This window comes from Rutilus rutilus (genome assembly GCF_951802725.1).
Source record: "Rutilus rutilus genome assembly, chromosome: 19".
Taxonomy (NCBI): Eukaryota; Metazoa; Chordata; class Actinopteri; order Cypriniformes; family Leuciscidae; genus Rutilus; species Rutilus rutilus.
In genome coordinates this window covers 30,736,931-30,758,937 of record NC_140232.1, presented here as the reverse complement: position 1 = coordinate 30,758,937, position 22,007 = coordinate 30,736,931, and the positions used below count along the sequence as shown (strand labels likewise).

General features: G+C 36.9%; 1 protein-coding gene across 2 annotated transcripts in view; it reads left to right on the top strand.

Moving 5' to 3' along the window:
- ccdc120a (coiled-coil domain containing 120a) overlaps nucleotides 1–21,848 on the top strand; it is a 50,869-nt gene extending 29,021 nt beyond the window's left edge. For both annotated transcript variants that reach the window (XM_084389226.1, XM_084389227.1), the window contains exons 2-11: nucleotides 7,384–7,535; nucleotides 7,652–7,733; nucleotides 8,696–8,817; nucleotides 10,660–10,776; nucleotides 10,874–10,997; nucleotides 12,793–12,849; nucleotides 14,311–14,452; nucleotides 15,055–15,156; nucleotides 16,462–17,499; nucleotides 18,419–21,848. In XM_084389226.1, coding sequence (XP_084245352.1) covers nucleotides 7,682–7,733; nucleotides 8,696–8,817; nucleotides 10,660–10,776; nucleotides 10,874–10,997; nucleotides 12,793–12,849; nucleotides 14,311–14,452; nucleotides 15,055–15,156; nucleotides 16,462–17,499; nucleotides 18,419–18,524 — 1,860 coding nt within the window. In that variant the 5' untranslated portion in view covers nucleotides 7,384–7,535; nucleotides 7,652–7,681 and the 3' untranslated portion in view covers nucleotides 18,525–21,848. The remainder of the gene's footprint in view (nucleotides 1–7,383; nucleotides 7,536–7,651; nucleotides 7,734–8,695; nucleotides 8,818–10,659; nucleotides 10,777–10,873; nucleotides 10,998–12,792; nucleotides 12,850–14,310; nucleotides 14,453–15,054; nucleotides 15,157–16,461; nucleotides 17,500–18,418) is intronic.
- The last annotated feature ends 159 nt before the right edge of the window (nucleotides 21,849–22,007 follow it).

Here is a 22,007-nt window from a genome sequence, read left to right as displayed (position 1 = left end):
GTTCTCGGAGAGACTTGCATGGCAATTAAACATAGAAACATGCGGTCTGGCCAAAGTGGCAACAGTTTACTGCATACACACCGCATGTCCTGGAACATAAAACCAAAGAGAAAACGTGATTCTGAGTTTCTGCAGTGATGATTTGTACAACAGATCAAATCAGTTGAGAGCTAACTGGAATTGATTGGTTTTTGAAGTGTGTAATTTTTTTGGATGTTAATACATATAACTGATGATAAAAAATAAATTATAAATTTTTGACTTCATATGACTATATACAGTATATATAATGAAGTCAATATTTTTTATTAAATGTATATCTTTTTAAATTATAATAAGTTATATATATTTAAAACAATCATTATTTTTGCAGTTCCATTTGGTGCCACTAGAGAACTTCACCATTAAGTTGCATGTTGTTCGAACAAAATAACATACTGGTTTATCAAACCAACTCTATCTTTCTCAAAAAAGAAATGTTAATAATTTTGGATCTTGGGAAAATGCCGTCTCCGGTGGAAACCTCCAAACTTCGAGGAATGTGTTAGTCTTCATATGTTCCTTTCTGTTTTGTTTATTGTTGGTTTGTTTTTATTTTGGTCAAAGCTATTTATGTCTTGATGAGCAATAGACACTATGTGTCAGGACATGCAGATACTTCAGCTGACGCCAAGGTCCCCATTGACCTTCAAATGGAGGAGAAATGCCACACATGCATCTGTTTAGCACCATTATCTGAATCAGGATGACTTCAGGCGAAAGTTAGGACTGCGAGATTTTGGTGCTCTCACTTTCTTTGATTATACATGGAGAAAATTACAGTTTGTGTATCATTTCAAGATGCAGATGAATATAAATGAATTATGTTTTTTGCAGAAAATTTGAGTGATGTTTGTCCATGGAAATCTCCCTTCCACCATGTTAGGGTGTTGTAGGTTGTAGCCAGGGGTTGCTAGGGTGTTTGGAGTCTTCTTTAGCATGTTGCTATGCAGTTGCTAGGGCTTTCTGAGTGGTTGCTAGGTGGTTGCTCACTGACCCAAAAGAGCCAATCCCCAAGTCTCTATGATTTTCTGGTTTAGAAAAACCTGTTTTGACTGAGTGTAGTTGTCTTTTGAGTGACCAAGATAGTGTGACTCCGCATTTTGTTTTGCAGTTAAAAAAGCAAGATGTTTTCGGTGCAGTCCGGTGATGTGGAAACGCAGCGGTGTCCACACTTCCTCGTTAGTGTGGGATTAATTAACGGAGGCACCGAAACAGTAGAGAACTCGTCTGTCAAATACCATTGAGATCAGAGAGGTCGCAGAGAGTCCAGGGAGCAAAAAAACCTGCTGACCCCCAACCTCAGCGCTTTCTGCAAGAAGGAAAGATTCAGTACAGACCGGGTTCCCAGAGGAGACAATTCTGCAGTCCTGAGAAAAAAAAATTGCCATTCTGTTTCAGTTTGAAATTGTTGATGTTATGCGAAACATCAAGGTCATGATTGTAAGGATCAGAGAAAAAGACAAAAGAGGGGAAAAACAGAAAGAATGGTGTGCTGTCTGTTACAGCTTATCATGGCACAACCATTCATTCATTAACATATATATATATATATGTATAGTCATGTGAAAAAGAAAGGTCACCCTCTTTAAATTATATGGTTTCACATATCAGGACATAAAAAAAAATCATCTGGTCCTTAGCAGGTCTTAAAGTTAGGTAAAAACAACCTCAGATGAACAACAACACATGACATACTACAGTGTGTCATTATTTATATAACAAAAACTAGGCCAAAATTGAGAAGCCATGTGTCACAAACTAAGTACACCCTTTTTTTTTTTTTTTATTAAGTAGCAGACTGGTGCTGCTAATCATTCAGATGTGTGTGTTAACACAATGCCAAGGAGGGAAGACATCAGCAATGATCTTAGAGAAGCAATTGTTGCTGCCATCAATCTGGTAAGGTTAAGGACATTTCCAAACAATCTGAAGTTATTCTACATTATTCCATTATTCTACATTAGGAAAGATTATTCACAAGTGGAAAACATTCAAGACAGTTGCCAGTCTTCCCAGGAGTGGACGTCCCAGCAAATTCACCCCAAGGTCAGACCGTGCTCTGCTCAGAGAAACTGCAAAAAACCCAAGAACTACATCTGAGACTCTACAGGCCTTAGTTAACATGTTAAATGTTAAAGTTCATGGCAGTACAATTAGAAAAAGACTGAACAAGTTTGGCTTGTTTGGAAGGGCTGCCAGGAGAAAGCCTCCAAACCACAAGACTTTTGGAACGATGTCCTTTGGACAGATGAGACCAAAGTGGAGATGTTTGGTCATAATGCACAGAAAACCAAAGACATCACATCAGCCCCAAACACCTCATAGCAGCTGTCCATCACACTGATGGAGGGGTGATGTTTTGGGCTTGTTTTTCAGCCACAGGACCTGGGTATCTTGAAGTTACTGAGTCCACCATGAACTCCTATACCAAAGTATTCTAGAGTCAGATGTGAGGCCATCTGTCCGACAGCTAAAGCTTGTCCGAAATTGGGTCATGCAACGGGACAATGATCCCAAGAACACCAGCAAATCTACACCAGAATGGCTGAAAAAGACCTCAACCCGACTGAAATGTTGGGGCGGGACCTTAAGACAGCTGTGCATAAACAAATGTCCTCAAACCTCGATGAACTGAAGCAACATTGTAAAGAAGAGCAGGCCAAAATTCCTCCACAATGATGTGAGAGACTGATAAAGTCATACAGAAAATGATTGCTAGAGGTGGTTCAACAAGCAATTAAATCATAGGGTGTACTCAGTATGTCACCCATGGCGTCTCCATTTTGTCTTTATTTTTGTTAAATAAATAATGACACAGTGTAATATGTCATGTTGTTGCTCATCTGAGGTTGTATTTACCTAGTTTTAAGACCTGCAAAGGACCAGATGATTTTTTACGTAATATGTCTAATACGACTAATATGTAAAACCAAAAATTCAAAGAGAGTGTACTTTCTTTTTCACATGACTGTATACACACACATGTATATCACAGAAATAAATAGCAAAATAAGTAAATAAATATATATATATATATATATATATATTTTTTTTTTTTAAACATAAATGTCGTCTTGGTGAGCATAAGAGACTTCTTTCAAAACATTTAAAAATGTCTTCTACACTTTTTTTGACTGGCGGTTTCTGTATGCGTGTATGTGTGTATACAGAATATATATGTGTGACCCTGGGTCACAAAACCAGTCACAAGTCGCACGGGTATATTTGTGGCAATAGCCAACAATACATTGTATGGGTCAAAATGATCGATTTTTCTTTTATGCCAAAAATCATTAGGATATTAAGTAAAGTTCATGTTCCATGAAGATATTTTGTAAATGTCCTACCGTAAATATATAAAACATTTATTTTTGTTAAATGAATGCAGCAACATCACGAACACAAATGGACAATTTTAAAGGCGATTTTCTCAATGTTTCGATTTTTTGCATCCTCAGATTGCAGACTGCAGATTTTTAAATAGTTGTATCTCCGCCAAATATTGTCATATCCTAACAAACCAAAGCTTATTTATTCAGCTTTCAGATGATGTATACATCTCAATTTAAAAAAATGTACCCATGTGACTGGTTTTGTGGTCCAGGGTCTCACACACACACACACACACACACACACACACACACACACACACACACACACACACACACATATATATATATAGAGAGAGAGAGAGAGAGAGAGAGAGAGAGAGAGAGAGAGAAATACAAATTGAATTTAAGGGATACGGTTTTACCGTTTTCGAATCCATTCAGCCGATCTCCGGGTCTGGGGGTCCCACTTTTAGCATAGCTTAGCATAATGAATTGAACCGGACAAGACCATTAGCATCTCTCTCAAAAAAATGAACAAAGAGTTTCGATATTTTTCCTATTTAAAACTTGACTCTTCTGTAGTTACATCGTGTACTAAGACCGACAGAAAATGAAAAGTTGCGATTTTCTAGGCTGATATGGCTAGGAACTACTCTCATTCCTGCGTAATAATCAAGAAACTTTGCTGCAGTACCATGGGTGAAGCAGGCGTAATGATATGACGCAGCACATGCCGCCTGATAATAGGCTACTGAGCTGGGGACTATTATCAGGTGCTGCGTCATATCATTACGCATCCTGAATGGATTCGAAAACGGTCAAACTCAACTGTTTAACTCTGGGGGAGTTGTAAAATGAGCCTATTTCCAAAAAAAGTGGAGTATCCCTTTAAAGATATAAATTTGGGGGAAACCTTCAGAGGAAAAAATATGCTACAAAATGCCACAAAAGTGTACAGTATGGTCTCTTTACATGTTAAGGATTAGGCAACACGTTTACAGAGAGAGAATAAGAGAGATGGCTAGAGGAATGAATGCGGGAAGGCTAAAAAATGGACAGATTGTGCTTTCATGAACATCTGAACAAAGTGATAATACAGGCTCCGACATGAGAGAGTGGAATGCTGGCAAACCTTGTGAGGACCGCAGAACATTTGTCATGACATTTGGTGAATCTCTCTCTCTCTCTCACTTACACACAAACACATGCACAGCTTGTCTAGTGCATATTTATAGTCCCTAAATTAATGCTGGTTTGCAAAACCTGAATTTATCCTAGATTTTTATATTTTACAAAGACAATGTGAGCAGTGTTTGGGTGTGCAGAAGTTCTTAACCTGATGAGTTGTGTGTAGTTGTCAGGGCGTTGCTATGTGGTTGTGGTTGGTACGGTGGCCTTAACACTCTATGTATGAGTAGTAGTAATAGAGATATTTTCAATCTAGTCACTCCAAAGTGAGTTATTCTCTATATCAGTGCACACTGTTTCTGAACTCCCTGAAACGCCTCGATTGTAGTCGATTGCGTCTTCTTCCGGGAATGAACACGTCACAATATTCCTCAGTTAAATAATTCCCGCTCAAGGCATACACAAAATAAAAGAATCAAGGCCTAGCTGAGTTGCGTTAGAAGTGTGTTGAAACTTATGGTAAGTGGCGTGACATTTCTGAAATACGCTCACAACACACTGGTCTAGCCGACCAATCAGAGCAGATTGTGTTTTTCGGAAGGAGGGACTTCTTAGAGACAGGAACTAAACAGAATGTTACTGACAGACTGGGAAGGGAGGTGCTGCAACAATGGAGAATATGGGAAAAACTATGTGTTTTTGAACATTCAAACCTATTTTTTTTTAGCAGACCACCAAAATCAAAATGAAGACTCTTTCAATAGGGAAATGAGATCAACATATGCTGCTGTTATGAGAAATAACTTGGAATGGACCAATATTGTGAAAAGGGTTCATCAAAACATTTGGCGAATTAGGTGAACGCTACAGTGAAAGCTTCACAATTGGCAAACGTTGCTGGAAGACTCGAGTAGTTCTTCAACATCTCCTCAATGCAGGGCACCAGCAGGATCAGGGATCTTATCAAGCTCAAACTGACAACAGCGTGACTCCATTAGCTGAAACCCAACACCAGGCAAACCGAGACAGGCGAAGACGTTGTGTTTGCTTTAGCAACATGCACATATTTGTGTTACGTTTATCGGCCCAACTCGCTTTTATTTGTCCTCCCTTGACCCTCGAGTGTGTGTGACGGGCACGATTAGGTCATGACAACACACAATACCTGCACTGTTCTATTGTTTTTTTTTAATTACGACGTGTGCTTCAGTCATCTGCTACCATTTTCTCCAAGTTATTTCCGCATAGGACTCTATTGATCCTTCTTTATGATTATAACCTTTTACATTTTTCAGAGACACCCATCATTCACGCGCTCTCAATGACAGAGCCGCTCCGGGCCGTCCAGAGAGAGCCGCCCATCTCACGCAGCCGAGATAATAACTACTTCCTGACGGTTGTGCTTGAAAAACTGCATTGTGAAGAATAGATCACCACTGGGCGTTAAAGCTGAAAACATTTGGTTTTTTTGAGGTTTATTTAGGTTGCGGACAGGAAACGGCGTGAGATGCAGTTTTTTAGGTTTTTCGACCTTTCTCCTCATTGTGCTCCTTGTTTACGGCTGATCCTAGGAAATGACTCGTGCCCTGTGAGAGTGTTTTTGTGCGTGAGGATTTCTGCCCGTATTGTTTTATAGGTCAGTCTGAGCCTCCCATTTCAGTTTCCCGCACTGGTTTCCTGCTTCACGAGCCACTTCCTGCACACCACAGTCCACTTCCTGTCCGGAGTTCCCACAGGCAATTCCATGTGAAATTGAAGGGGGAAAAATCAGATGTGAATGTGACTTGGGCCAACTAAACCATCTTGAAAGTGCAAATAAATAAAAATAAAATCTCAAATTGACCTCATATATTTCTATTTATAGTAGGCTATAGTATCTATTATTATGTTGAATTAGCTTTTATTTATTTATGATAAATAAATATTTATTTATGGTTACTTTTTTTTATTTTAGTAATTTTGCTACGTGCTTTTGTCATTTTATTATTTTATTTTTATTATTTCTATTTAGATTTAATTAAATTTTATATAAATTTTTGTTTTAGTTTTGGTTAAACTTATTTTATTTTAAGTTGCCAAGACAGCATTTCTAATTTTCCTGTACATTTTTAAGTTTATACATTTGTCTAAAATGTATAATTTATATTATAAACAAAATAGAAATAAATATTTATTATAAATAACTAAAAATTAATTAAAAATTAAAAACTACTATAATAAGATATAAATAATACTAAAATAACACTGCGATTTATTTCAAATGAAAATGATTTTTAATAGTAGTTTTAGTCAACAATAACAGCAATGTTCTGAAAGCTCTAAAAACCTCTCATATCTTTTAATTTGTGCACCAGAGAAAGCTAAACAATCTTAGGTTTCCCTCCATTGATTTATATTTATGCATTTAGCGGATGCTTTTATCCAAAGCGACTTACAAAAGAAGAAAAGCAATTCGCCAAAGAGCCAACAATATTCATAATATACAATGGCAGGCTTATTAGACAACTAATAAACCTTGAAAAATCACACTGAACTCTCAATTGTTTCTCATCGATTGAGACGTCTCTTTCTCTGGTTGTTCTCATGTGAAAAAGACTTCTAGAGAGAGTCTCAATGTCTCAAACTGTGATCCGTTTGGCTGAGATATAAAAGCTTGCAATCAAAACACTCAAAATCTCACTATGAACTCCTTTCTCATCAAATTCCTTGCTATCCATTTCATGCACATCAGTCACATCTCCTAAACCTTGCCTGTTCTATCAGTTATATAAGTGATTGATCTGATACTCTCTGTCTTCAAAGCCATCTCTCAGCCAGACTCAGAGCTCTTGTTGTGTGTGGGGCGTCTCCAGTGTCTCATATGGTTTGTTTTGTGTTTCAGGGCATAAAGTTGGTGAAGTGTTGTGCAGCAGCAGCACAGTGGCTCCCCCCTCAGGCCAGTCTCAGCACTGCAGCAACACCCAGCAGCTTCTGCTTCATGGCCACAAGTCCCAATCTCTGCAGTACATATGACTGTTACCCAACCGTGAGAAGGTAAGAAACGTGTGAGCTATTTACACGCTTGTCTGATTTGAGTAGAATCCAGCTAAGCCTTCTGCCGGAGACATTCGTCATTGTAATGTTCGGTTTGTTTTCTTGTCTCTCTGTAGGTAAACTAACAATCAGGAGGCAGTGAGGTGATGCAAAAGACGTATGACATGGAGGTCAAAAGTCACCTGATAACAGGCCCTGGTGAGCGCCTCCATGTGCCTGTGTGTGTTTGTTTGCTGTCTTTCTAAGAATTTTACTTTGCAAGTTGTTTGTCTGACGGGTGTGTGTGTTTTGTTTTTGTCTGTTATTGTAGCGACCAAATATCCTCACAAACACCTTTTAAGGAGAACATCTTCATAAAGGGTCTAAATCTTATTATAAGAAAGCACATGCTTCACCTTTAAATCATATTTTATAAGTAAAAAGGACAAAAGCTGTCCAATTTGGGAAGGTTAAGGTATACACAGGATACCAGTAACCCATAATCACACTTTTTGACCAGTGCTTTTCCATGTCTTTCCCAGTCATTCTTCATTACTGGATAAGGATTTAAACTATTTAAGATTTAAAAACTACTTAAACTATGTAGGTTTTTATCTAGCCTTTGAAATCACAATTTAAAAAACAAATCAATACTTTCCTGACTAGGGGAAAATTTAGGAACTTTAAAAAAAACCTATATATATATACATATAAATATAATTTAAAATATAGTTCTTAAAAAAAGTGTAAAAAAAGAAAGAAATTACTACTTTTATTCAACATAGATGCATTAAATTGATCAAAAGTGACTGTAAATACATTTATAATGTATTTTAAAAAATCCTGAAAAAACAACATTGATAACAACAAACAAGAAATATTACTTGAGCAGCAAATCAGCATATTAAAATGATTTCTGAAGGATCATGTGTCACTGAAGACTGGAGTAATGATGCTGAAAATTCAAGAATAAATTACATTTCAAAATATATTATAGACAGTTATTTTAAATGTTAATAATATATCACAATATTACTGTATTTTTGATTGGTGAGCAAAAGAGACTTCTTTCAAAAACATAAAAATCGTACCCACCCCAAAATTTTGAACGCTAGTGTAAAACAATTAAAATGAGTAAGTCTGAGGTAACATGACGTGTGTGTGTGTGTGTGTGTTTGCAGAGCTGCAGGACAGTAAGCAGCACGCGGAGCGGATGGTGGAGCTGCAGGAGCGTAGGAGAAGTCTGCAGTCGCTGCTCAACACTCGATTAGCAGAACTCAAACGTGTGTGTCTGCAGGAGGCGGTCAGTGTCTCATCGTTTTAAAGGCCAATTACATTCCTCAATTTAATTTGAATTGAGGGAACCAACAGGATGCAGAATTGACGTTCAAATTTCAATTTAATTAAGTAGATATTTAGAACTTGTTAGAAAGTTCAACACGATAAACGTTGTATTTCTCCCTGGTGTCACTGCTGAACCACACGGTTGCCAGATCATGTGGCGCCGCAGAGATGCCGGCACAAGCCCATCTGATCTTTGCTCGGACTTGTATCTCAACAAGCTTGGCATTTAAAATGCTTTTTTTTACACATGTAACTTCAGGTGTGTTTTTCATGATGTTGCTTCATGTCTTAAAGGAGAACTCCGGTCAATTTTAACATTGAGCTCATTTTTTTGTAAATTTGGGGTGCTGTCAGTACAGAGAACAACGACAAAAATCGGTGTTGCCTACACCATGTTATCCTCTTTTTAAAATTTGCACCCTGTTGACTTCAATGGGGCAATGTTTAAACCTGCTTTTAGCCTCTTAACATCCTTGATGTGTCATTACAAGTGCACAGGTCATGTGAGTGATTCCTTCAGAGTGATCACGGGTGAATCTGACTGCAGTAGATGTGAAAGATATTAATAAAAATGATGTTATTTCAGCCAGCGCACATACCTGTATTTTCTTCCTGTTTTCGGTCGAAGTCCACAGTAATCGATTGTCGAGTTCACGCGCGTGATCATAGGTAACTAAACCTATGCGTGTGAACTCGACAATCGACTACTATGGGCTTCGACCAAAAACAGGATGTAAATACAGGTATGTGCGCTGGCTGAAATAACATCATTTTTATTAATATCTTTCACATCTACTCCAGTCAGATTCACCCGTGATCACTCTGAAGGAATCACTCACATTAGCTGTGCAATTGTAATGACACATCAAGGATGTTAAGAGGCTAAAAGCAGGTTTAAAACTTGCCCCATTGAAGTCAACAGGGTGCAAATTTGAAAAAGAGGATAACATGGTGTAGGCAACACCGATTTTTGTGTTGTTCTCTGTATTGACAGCACTCCAAATTTACAGAAAAATGAGCTCAATGTTAAAATTGACCAGAGTTCTCCTTCAAAAGGGATAGTTCACCTCAAGATTTTGTCATAATTTACTCACCCTCAAGTTATTCCAAACCTGTATGTGTTTCTTTCTACTGCTGAACACAGAATACGATATTTTGAAGAATGTTGGTAACCAGACAGTTGACGGCAGTCATCGACTTCCATAGTATGGGAAAAATATATAAGCTATATGGCTTTGGTTACCCACATTCTTCAGCTGGAACAACATGAGGGTGAGTAAATGATAACAGAATTTTCATTTTTGGATGAAAAATCCATGTAAAGGAGTGGAAAAGAGGATTTTTCTTTCTCTTTTGAAATAAAGTGCATAATGTAACGCAAAACTCCCTTCAGAGATTGCTTATGAAAATTAAGCTGATAATACGTGTCATTCCAAAATTGTTGTGGTTATGATGTCACATCCATGACCACATTAACAGTGTGTTCACACCAGCGTCTTACCAGAAATATCATTATTTATTTCACATTCATAAATGCTAGCCAATCATAATAGAGCTCATGTACATATAGAACATATAGCAGCAAAACAGCCTGTTAAATTCTACAGATGAAATTAAATTGAAAAATAATTGAAGTAAAAATATAATTAAGTAAATGTTTTGTTCAAACTTGACTAAATTAAAATAAATTAATATAAACAAATATAATATTCTGCAAAAGTAAACATGGCTGCTTTAATATATTAAAAATAATAATGAAAAGTCATCTTGTTCATGTTTGCTCATCATACATTTGTTTTAGGAAATGACAGGTGAAGTTCCTCATGAGTATCCTCTGGAAACCGGAGAGAAAGTCCCTCATGTGCGGCGCAGGGCGGGTCTGTCCCGCAGCAGTTCCAAACAAAACACGAAAAATGAGGTGCGTGGAGTTTGAGATGATATGGGTGGCCGCTAATTTGATATTGGATACATGATGGATAAACATCATAAGTTGCTCAATGTTTGTGCTGGCTTAGGAAGAGGACGCCTCTCAGCGCAAGACAAAGAAAACTCTGTTCAGCGGCGCCCTCCGCAGGCACGCCGACTCAGAGCAGCATCCTTCACACAGCAAACGCACCGTTCACAGAGGATGCCACACAGGTGGGTTTGAAGAATATTCAGAGGAAATAAACACCATTTCATGCCTGAAATTTGTATTTGGGAATATTTTACTCATATATACAGAAAGATGTTTTAATGTTTCAAAGAAACATCTTCTGCATTTACGTAATCAAAAATACAGTCAAAACGATAATATTGTGAAATATCATTACAAATTAAAATAAGTGTTTTCTATTATAATATATTTTAAATGTAATTTATTCCTGTGATGCAAAGCTGAATTTTCCAGTCTTCAGTCACATGATCCTTCTGATTATTATCAATGTTGAAAACAGTTGTGCTGCTTAATATTTTTTTTTAGAAACCATAAACAAATTCTTTATTAACAGAAATGTGCAAAGAACAGCATTCATTTGAAATATATATTTTTTTATATTATAAATGTCTTTACTGTCAGTTTTGATCCCAAACTTTTGAACGGCATGGCCTAAAATTATTTGGACATTTAAACCACATTTAAAAAATGTCATTAATCAAACCAAGTATCCAAATACTTTTTGAGGTGACTGTATATATAATGTATTATATAATATATATTAAAAAAAAAATCTTTTTTTTTCTTACTAAAGTATAGCATGTCAACTGCCCATTGAGAATGATCATTTTTTTGTCCATTAAACCCGGTAAACACATACAAATTGATTATTTATATTAGCTGCTCAGCTTGAATCGATAATGTTTGTCTCTGCTCGGCCCATGATCAAACTGAGCGAACCAGCTGTGATAAAACTGACATACAGTAATGATTATAGATTAGACTGAGCTAATAATGTCTGATTGAACTGTGCTGAGATAACAGAGACTGGTTAACAGATCAAACTAAAGACTCAGAGATCAGTTTCAAGAAAACAAAGGTTAAAGCTAATCATATTAACCATTATTCTGATATTACAGTACATGTGGTGCGTAACTCATGTAAATGTGGTGAATTACCTGATCAGACTTGGCTTGTGAGAGACAGGACGAGGAGTGGTTTACAACGGATCAGATCGGTTTAGTGTCAGACTGGTGGTCTGGCTTTTGGACCGTGGGAACTGTTGATTATGCTTGCATGTTTGTGTATGTGATATAAATTTAGAAGGGAAGGTTGTCTCTTGTGTGCAAACATGGAAAACAGTCCGCCTTAAATGAGATGCACTGACGTTGTGCAACAGGAACTGTCGAGTAACCGGCCTGTTTCCGGCCTTTATTACTAAAATGATGATGCAAGTTCAGTAAATAAATGAACAAACACACACACTTATGTAGCTTTCTGAATGAAGCCAAACTATAGACGTATTGTTTCCATATGAAACTATTAACTATTGACTACCCTTAAGCATACCTCCCCAAAATCTTTTTGCATTTTTAAGGTAAAAAAATATTTTTATTCTGTTTTTGTTTTTGTTTATTGCGACAATTGAATCTTTGTCTTTTACATATAATTATCACATTAGAGTCAAACCTCTTTAAATAATAAATTGTTAAAAATGCAAGTTAAAATCATTAATACATATCTCCACAATTTTATAAATATATAGAAAAATATAAATATCGATTTTCTTTTTTTAAATATTACTCTTATCCACATTTTTAGCTTTGAGGACATCTGGAAAAAAGGTTTTGTCAGATTTAGCTGACTTTTTTTCTTCATGTCTAGCACATAAAATGACCATTGGACAATATTACACCCTCATCCATTATCAGCAGCATAGAGCCAATACAGTGTGTTAATGTGACTTCATGTAATGTGTGTATAAGTTCAGTTATAATGTGTGAATGTTTATATCCGCAGATAACGCGGTGAAGTCAGAGAGCAGCTCCACGTCAGATTCCCCCAATCAGGACACTGGTGAGTTATGGCACGGATCAGTGCTTTACATTAGCAGGATAATGAATGCGAGAGATAAGAAACACTATTACAATGGCAGGATGAGTTTAGAGGATGGAGAGTCCCGCGGGGGTCATTAGAGTCTTCACATCAATGAGTCAAAAAGCCTGTTATTAACACTCACTAAACTAATCCTCTCCCTGAGGCATTTTTGATTCTCACACATTCTCTCTCTCTCTCTCTCTCTCTCTCTCTCTCTCTTTCTCTCTCTCTCTCTCTCTCTCTATCAGTTTTCAATTTCGATTAAGAAATGTGATTAAATTATTTATATACAATATTGCCAAAGCATCAGTGCAAATAACAACAACAAAAATGACAGGAAAAAGTTGTCAATAATTGTAATAAAGACTAAACAAATTAGTTAATATTTGGGTTTTTATGTATCGATTACAGCAAAATTCATATCTGAATGCCAATTTCCATCAGAAAATAAGCACAATCAATGACTTAGTCACTATATTAACAATTTTTTTTAGTAAATTATTTATTTACAATATTGCCAAAGCATCAGTGCAAATAACAACAACAAAAAAATGACAGGAAAAAGTTGTCAATAATAAAGACTAAACAAATTAGTTAATATAGTGACTAAGTCATTGATTGTGCTTATTTTCTGAGGGTATGGCATTCAGATACATAACAGCCCTCCTTTATTCGCACTTGTGTATGTTCAGTGGCCCCAAAAATTATTTAGACACTTAAGACACACTTAAAAATATTAAAATGTCATTTAATAAGATATTTGATACAAATATCAAACCAACTGCACAAATATAGCTTGTGCAGCATTTGAGCGCAGATCATACTTGCTTTGTTTTGTTATTTAATTAAATTAAATGATAAGAACTTCTTTGTTACACACATTAACCTCCTCAAGATTGCGTTGTGTAATAACAAAAAGAACAGGAAATGAATACTTTTATTCAGCAAAGATGCATTAAATTGGTGAAAATTGACAGTAAAGACATTAAAAAGATTTCTATTTCAAATAAATGCTGTTCTTTTGAACTTTCTAATTATCAAAGAATCCTGAAAAAAAAGTACCACGGTTTCCACAAAAACTGTTTTCAACACTGATAGTAATAAGAAACGTTTCTTGTGCAGCAAATCAGCATATTATAATGATTTCTGAAGGATCATGTGACTCTGAGGAGAGGAATTTATTCGTCAGAGGAATAAATTGCATTTTAAAGTATATTCTAATAGAAAACTGGTATTTTAAGTTGAATAAATATTTCACAATATTACTATATTTTTGATCAAACAACTGCAGCCTTGGTGTGAGCATAAGAGACTCTTTCAGAAATCATGCCGACCCCAAACCTTTGAACGGTTGTATGTCTTAAAAGCGTATAACTGTGAATTAGAAAGTTGGTTTCTGTCTCAACCTCTTAAGTCTCTCTCTCTCTCTCTCTCCTTCAGAAGACGCCTCTGACGGCCTGTCACCCTCACGTCCCCGGCTGGTCTCGGGGAGTCCAGACAACAGGTTCTCTCGAAAACTCTCCCCCGTGGAGATCTATTACGAGATAAAAACTCGCCGCAACTCTGTGGCCAGCTCAGCCAGGTACTCGCTCAGCACAATTTGCTTTCGTGCTCAGCATGAGACAGTAGGAACAGCTGTTTTTTACACTTTATGTAGATCCAAAGGTGAATCAGCATTGAAAAGCTGATCGTGAATCACCTCATTTAGACGGGAAAAATGTATAGCTGATTCTAGAACAAAGGCTCTTTGCTACTCATGGATATTTTGGCAAAAGTCTAAAAGACATTGTAAAGTGTAACCCCAGCTGTAACTATATGCATCATGTGACTATTAAAATATCACTGTATAATAAAAATAAATGGTTGCACTTTATTTTATAGTACTTACATGTACTTATAGTGTACTTACCTAAGCAAATACTGGGTAATATAAGGTAACTACATGGGTTAAGGTTAGGTTTAGGTGTAGGTTCAGGGTTAGTACCTAGTATGTACATGGGGAACAGGATTGTAAAATAAAGTGCTACCAAAATAATAAAGCTACAATTTAGAATCAAAACATAACTTAACTTCATCAGTTTTATAAATAGGTCTCTGTCACCATATAACATAGATCAAGTTTGTTAACTGTGTGCTGCTAGATTTATAACAAGAAGATGTAACTAGACTTTGTTTTTTTCCCAGCCCGAGTCACACTCTTCCAAGAAGTGTGTCGAATCTGGAAGGTAGAAGTGTACCAGCAACTCCGCTCTTGTCCCGCAACGGAATAACAGGAGTGCACATCAGGTTACAAATGCGCACAACACACATGCACAAACGTAGGTTAAAACACTGCGCAGATCAGCTTGCATGCTGACAATAAAGCTAATTATAGTTAAAATGGCCTGAATTGATAATGGCACAAACATTTTGATTAAATTACTTATTTGCAATAAGGTGTAATGAAGTAATGGATGTCTAAGGAGGTTGAGCGTAAAGCCCCATTATTTCCCACTCAATTCAATTACAGATACAGAGCAGCTTGTTGTGCCGCAGTGCCGGGAGATACTGATATCAGCATGTTTGGAGACTGATGTGTTGTGTGGCTGTCATTTCATTCATTGGGTAGCTTAAGGGATAGTCCACCCAAAAATGAAAATTCTGTCATTATTAACTCAATAAATCTGTATGCATTTCTTTCTTCAAAAAAAGATAATTTTGAAGAATGTTGGTTTCGGTTCTACTGACTTCCATTGTATTTTTTGTCCGTATTATGGAAGTCAGTGGGAATTAAAGCTGTTTGGTTACTAACATTCGTCAGAATATCTTCTCTTATGTTCCGCAGAACAAAGAAAGTCATATTGGTTTGTAACGACATGAGGGTGTTTACCTAAAAAATGAAAATGATCCCATAATTTATTCACCCTCAAGCCATCCTAGGTGTATATGACTTTCTTCTTTCTGCCGAACACAATCAGAGTTTTATAAAAAAATATCCTGGCTCTTCCACACTTTATAATGGGAGTGTAATTACTGCGTAACCGGTCAGAGGACACTCTCCCGCCGGAACTTGACTTGCATACGGCAGTTATCGGAAGCCCATTATTATAATTCATAAAGTTATAACTATGGATATTTTTTTTACAAAAACGCATCGCTTCGCTTCAGAAGGCCTTTATCAACTGTCTGGAGCCGTATGGATTACTTTTATGATGGATGGATGAGCTTTTTTGGGCTTCAAAATACAAGGTACAATTCACTCCCATTATAAAGTTTGGAAGAGCCAGGATATTTTTTAATATGACTCAGATTGTGTTATAGAAGAAGGCTGAAAGAAGAAAGTCATTTACACCTAGGATGGCTTGAGGGTAAGTACATTGTGGGATAATTTTTTGTTTTTGGGTGAACTAACCCTTTAAGGTAACATTGTTTTTGACAGATCAAAAAAATTCATAGAATTTCTTTACTGTAAATGTAAATGTCTTTACTGTCACTTTTGACCAATTTAATGCATCCTTGCTGAATAAAAGTAAAAAAATAAAATAAAATCATACTGGCCCCAAACTTTTAAATGGTAGTGAGTGTATTTGAATGTGTTGTTTGTGTGCGCAGGTCAGAATCATCTAGCGGCACTGCTGCCGTGAAGCAGTGGTCAGACAATCCCGAGGCGTCCCAGCAGGTGCCTCTGCAGTCTCAGGAGGGGTCCTACGAGCAAGGGCACAGGCGAAGCAATAGCTCCGAGACGTTACTCGACCGGCACGCCTCTGCGCTGGAAGAGGGAGGTCAAAGGTTAGGCATGCCTGTTCGAAACGGCCCGTACAAGAGCTCAGAAGCAATCATGGACACAACTTTAAAACAGGCACAGCGGAGCAGCCCCGAACGGCAGGTAAACGGACACAGCGAACTGGCCCGCGTTCGCTCGGCTGTGGGAGGTCGAGGAACGAACGGAGGTGGCGGTTACAATGAGATCCTCATAGATTATGTGTGGGGGAAACAGCAGAAGATGCAAGCTCAGCAAAGACTGCAGGTCCAAAATAGCGCAAAAACCCGACCGTGGCCCGAAGGTCCCAATGCTCCACCACCTCCCTACAGGAACGGCTTCCCCCAATCGCAGCAGCTTATCCTGGGCAACGGCCCTCCGGCCTACAGCCCGCTAATGCTGAGAGGGAAGCCCGGCGAGCCTCGGAGGGTCAAAGTGACGCGCACCAAATCCTGCGGGCCGTTCGTTCCCTCGCAGCAGCACCAGCAAGAGTCTATCCTGCTCTCTGCCTACACTGAAACCAACACCGCCAATGGCACCGCCGTTAATGCACTGCATAACCAGCACATAGACCACCCTCACAGACCACCACACTACCCAACCGAGTCGTCCGCACCCACGACCCCCGACGACCCCACACGCAGCCTGCACAAGGCCTTGGCGCTGGAGGGCTTGAGAGACTGGTATCTGAGGAACGCGCTGGGACAGGCGGCCAATGGAGGGAAGGGCAAAGATGGGACACAGACTCAACGCAGGCGTACCACGTCCTCTCTGCACACCTCGCAACCCCATCCGCCCCTAAAACACCAGCCACAGTCCTTTCAAACGGACACATCCTATCCGCAGATGCCTCAGTCGGCCACGTTTCATGGCCACCCTCTACACGGCAGGTAATTGCAGACTGAATTACAATCTACATTCATATGATACATGAACCATCAGTCAAGAAACCCTTGTTTTCGAAAAGGTAAATATATATATTAGGCATCATGACTTTTACAGCAATTATTTATCTTGGTCAATGTTCTTTTCTGCATTTACTAATGCATTTTCACTAAGTTTTTGAATGCATTTTTATTATAGTAGTAAAACAATAGTATATTGTTTTAAAAAATAACATTTAAAATATTTTACACGTTTTTTATGTTTTTGAAAAAAGTCTCTTATGCTCACCAAGGCTGCATTTATTTTATTACAAATAAAATAAAAATAAAATAACTGCTTTCTATTTTGATATACAGTATTTTAAAATGTAATTTATTCATTTGCTGAATTTTCAGCATCATTACTCCAGTCTTCAGTGTCACATGATCATTTTCTGCATTTTTCACATTTCAAGCTGTACCAATTAACAGTTAGATCAACTGAAGTATTTTTTGAATGAACAATTTTAACTAACATTCAAATGTTCATATTTATTATGGTACCATTCAAAAGTTTTGGGTTAGTAAGATTTTTTTAATGTTTTTGAAAGAAGTCTTTTATGGCCAGACAGTAAAATGGTAAGAAATATGACAAATGGTAAAATTTATTACACTTTAACATTTTCTATTTGAATATATTTTAAAATGTAATTTAATCTCATGCAAATCCCGGCATTACTGTCACTTTTGATCAGTTTAATGCGTCCTTGCTGAATGAAATAATTTTTTTAAAACAACCCAAACAAACAAAATGTATCAACCCCAAACTGTTGAACAGTAGTGTATATATTTTAATATTATATTTTATATACATTTCAAATATTTCCTTTTCTTAGATGTTTATACCTCATTGATTTTGTCGTCTCTTCTTTCTTCTTCCCTATAGGTCGATGGAGCTTTCATTGTACCAAGATACCCTTTCATCTACAATGCAGGAGATGACACTTAAAGAGACCAGTAATGACAGACCCACGCCAGGCACGCTGGTCTGACACGCAAACAAACAGTCTCCCCCACACACACTCATGCAAACACAAAGAGACTACAGCAAACACCAGCTTACCTGTGTATGGAATTCAGACTGAGAGAATGCCATAGTGGACTTTTAAAGAGACTTTTTGCTTCCTTTCAGCGGTTAGAATTAAATAATTCTGACAGAAATCAGCCTATCATCCTTGTAATACTAATATATGCTAAGCTACCACTGACATGGGACAAACACTTGTACTAAAGACCGTTTTCAGCATGAGATCAAGCTGTCGTCTAGTTTCACATCATTTCTGGGTTCCTGTAGACTTAAGTAGTTTAGTCAAATTTCCCTTTTAATCAGCAAAAGGTTAGTCAGAGAAAAAAGACAAAATGTCACCATATTTCTATTAGTAAACAACAACGTGAGTTAATTCTATCACACTATTTCCAGCCTTGGTTTAGATTTGTCACTATAAAACAAGTTTTTGTTCGCTGGTGAGACCTTCCAAAAGTAGTACTGGACATTTGAGGCCCTTTGAGAAAAATCAGGATCTTGTTTAATGAAAATATTTCTATGCAAATTACAATCAGGAAGACTGTGCTTAGACTAAATTCATACCTTTTTTTTTGTCATTTTGAGTAGCAATTTTAAAATGTGCAGGAGAAAAAAACAAACCAAATCTTAAACTTTGATGGACTGTTAAAGAGTCAGTGACTCGGTATTTCATGAAATTTATAATTCTGTTAGTATCTTTATTACTAATGTAAAAGAGTATACATGTTGTGCTCATTCAGGATGATGACATTTAATGGGATAGTTCACCCAACAATGAAAATTGTCGTTTACTCTCCCTCAAGTTGTTCCAAACCTGTATGAGTTTATTTGTTCTGTTGAACACAAAAGAAGAATGTTGGTAACCAAACAATTGCCAGTCCCCATTGACTTCCATAGCATGAAAAAAAATGCTATGTAAGTCAATGGGGACCAGAAAATGTTTGGTAACCAACATTCTCCCAAAAATATTCATACGTACATACTTCATACATACTCATACAGGCTTAGAACAGCTTGAGTGTGAGTACATTTTCATTTTTGGGTGAACTACTGTATGCCTTTAAGAATGGCACAAAGGTCGCTGTGCGGCTCAAACAACAAATTTATCTGTATCACATGTATTTATGATGGTTTATATTTCCTCAGGCTGTAATTACCAGTATTACTATATACAATCACATCAAATTTGCTGGAAGAATTAAGTAAAATTAACATTTGATGTATTAAAAAAATGCATTTCTTCAGAAATGAAGCAAGAATGAAAGTGTGAATCTCATGAAACCTGTCAAGAACACATTTCACTCCAAAATCAAAAGTACAATTATGTTTTGAAACAACTCTTTAAGGTTTATGACATTATTTTCTTTGACAATAAAGCACAAACCCAATTCTCATTACTGTAATAGAAGAAAATAATCATGGATTTAAGGATCATCATAGTATTTTATTGCGCTGGATTTATGCTGATTTAAAAAAAGGATCCTTTCTGGACAGGATGAATTTTAATTACAGAAATGAAAATTTAATGGGAGTGATCACTGAGAATAATGAGAAACATCCGGATGCATTAGTAATGAGAATGTGGGAGGGAAACGTGCTTAATGTTCATGAAAATGTCACACACAAAAAAAAACATGGGTCTTAAAAATAGAGTTCCTTTTCTTTAGAGACAATATTATTTTGAAAAATAGATTGATATTGGGGTGAAATATGACTGTTTCCATGAGACTTCTCCCTAATACTATCAGGTTTTTTATAACAACGACCACTAGGAGGAGCCCCGTGATCTGTTTTCATGGTGTTCTGGATCCATTCAAATCACCAGCACCCACTGCAGAAGCATGCAAAGCGTCCTGCCAGGTGCAGTGCTTGTCGCAAGAATCACCAGCTTCTTGTGTTCGGCGCCTTAATTGCAATTGTCCATTGTTTTTCCTATCGGATTGACTGCAGATGTCAATATTTACTGTATCTCTCGGTAATTAGATTGCATGAAATGAAAAGGATTAATTAACCAAATCGCGACTCCGTAATTGAGCCAAGAAATTGGCAAGAATTTTCCAGCACCCTCCTTTAGAATTTATTTGATGAATTGTGATACTCAGAATGTGGCATTGCCTACTAATGCCAGGATGCCAACCTTGGACCATTGTGCCTAGCAAATGCGGCGGAGAAGACTTTGCTTAAGCTCCATGTAACAAATGTGTGTTTCTCATAGCCAGTTTGAATGAAGAATTCGGCTCCTGCTTATAAACTACCACCAGATTTTATTCTCTCTTTAGGAATGAAAAACACTAAAACAGGCATTTGGATTGCTGGCTAATCCATTCAAATAGATGTAGTCTGCTATGTTCCTATAGTGTTAGTGCTCCCTTCTGGAAAAACAAAACAACAAACCTTGATGTTCCAATGCATGCGGGTATCTGTTCTTCTTTATTCCCTCTAAAAATCGTCTATTGTTCCCTGAAATTTTTTCGGTTCATTGTATTATCATTGACAGCATTATGTAGGCCTATAGGCTAGGTCTTGAAAAGCTTCTTCATGTCAGATGCCTTCACCTGGAATATCTCTGTAGAATATAAAGCTGAGAGTTGAACTTACTGAAGCAATGGAAACTCTTGACACCAAATGCTGCCTCAGGACTACACTGAAAGCTGCTGTCCATTTCAAATCAACACCACTCATGCATGGAAGTGTCACTAATAGAAACTTATCTTTTCTTTTTAAAGCATTTTTTCACTAAAAACAGACTTTAACACAAGTGACCAGTGAGAAGATCGCCGAATGTTTATGATGCTTGCAAAACCTTGCTGAGGACATTTAAGGTCATCTATGTCAAATGTTTTTCTCGTTTTGAAAGAAATATGATTATTTCTGTTGATAACATAGAAGCTATAAGATAATGATCTAAAGGATGAAGAATATGAAGGATAACAGCCTTTTATTTTTGATTAAAGACTTGATAACACTGAAGGCAAATAAAACCAATGAAGTTTCTGTTTTGCTTCATCATGGTACCAAATGCTAAGACTTTATAAAGATGTTCCCTCCATGTTTCTATTGGAGATTGTATTTTCCCTGTTCCAATTTAAAAAAATCCTTATCCAAATCCTCTTTAATCGCTATTTTCCTGATCACGTGTTATATCACTTTTGGAAGAAACTTCTCCAGACTGTATATAATTTGTTGTTTTCCCCTTGGTTTTCAACATTTTCTATCTCTATTAAAAAAGAAAAATCGAATTAAAAAACCAAGAATGTACAAAGTTTGTTTTTAATAAAGTGTTTTTTTGGTCAGATGCAGCAATCTGTGGTTTTTTTAAACAGCCTACACTGTAAAAATGTAGCTGCAATTCTTAACTTAAAATTTGTTGAGATAACTTAAATATCCAACTAAACTAAAGTTAACTAAACTTACTATTTTAAGTCAAGCACAAACAAGTACTTTTTAAGTT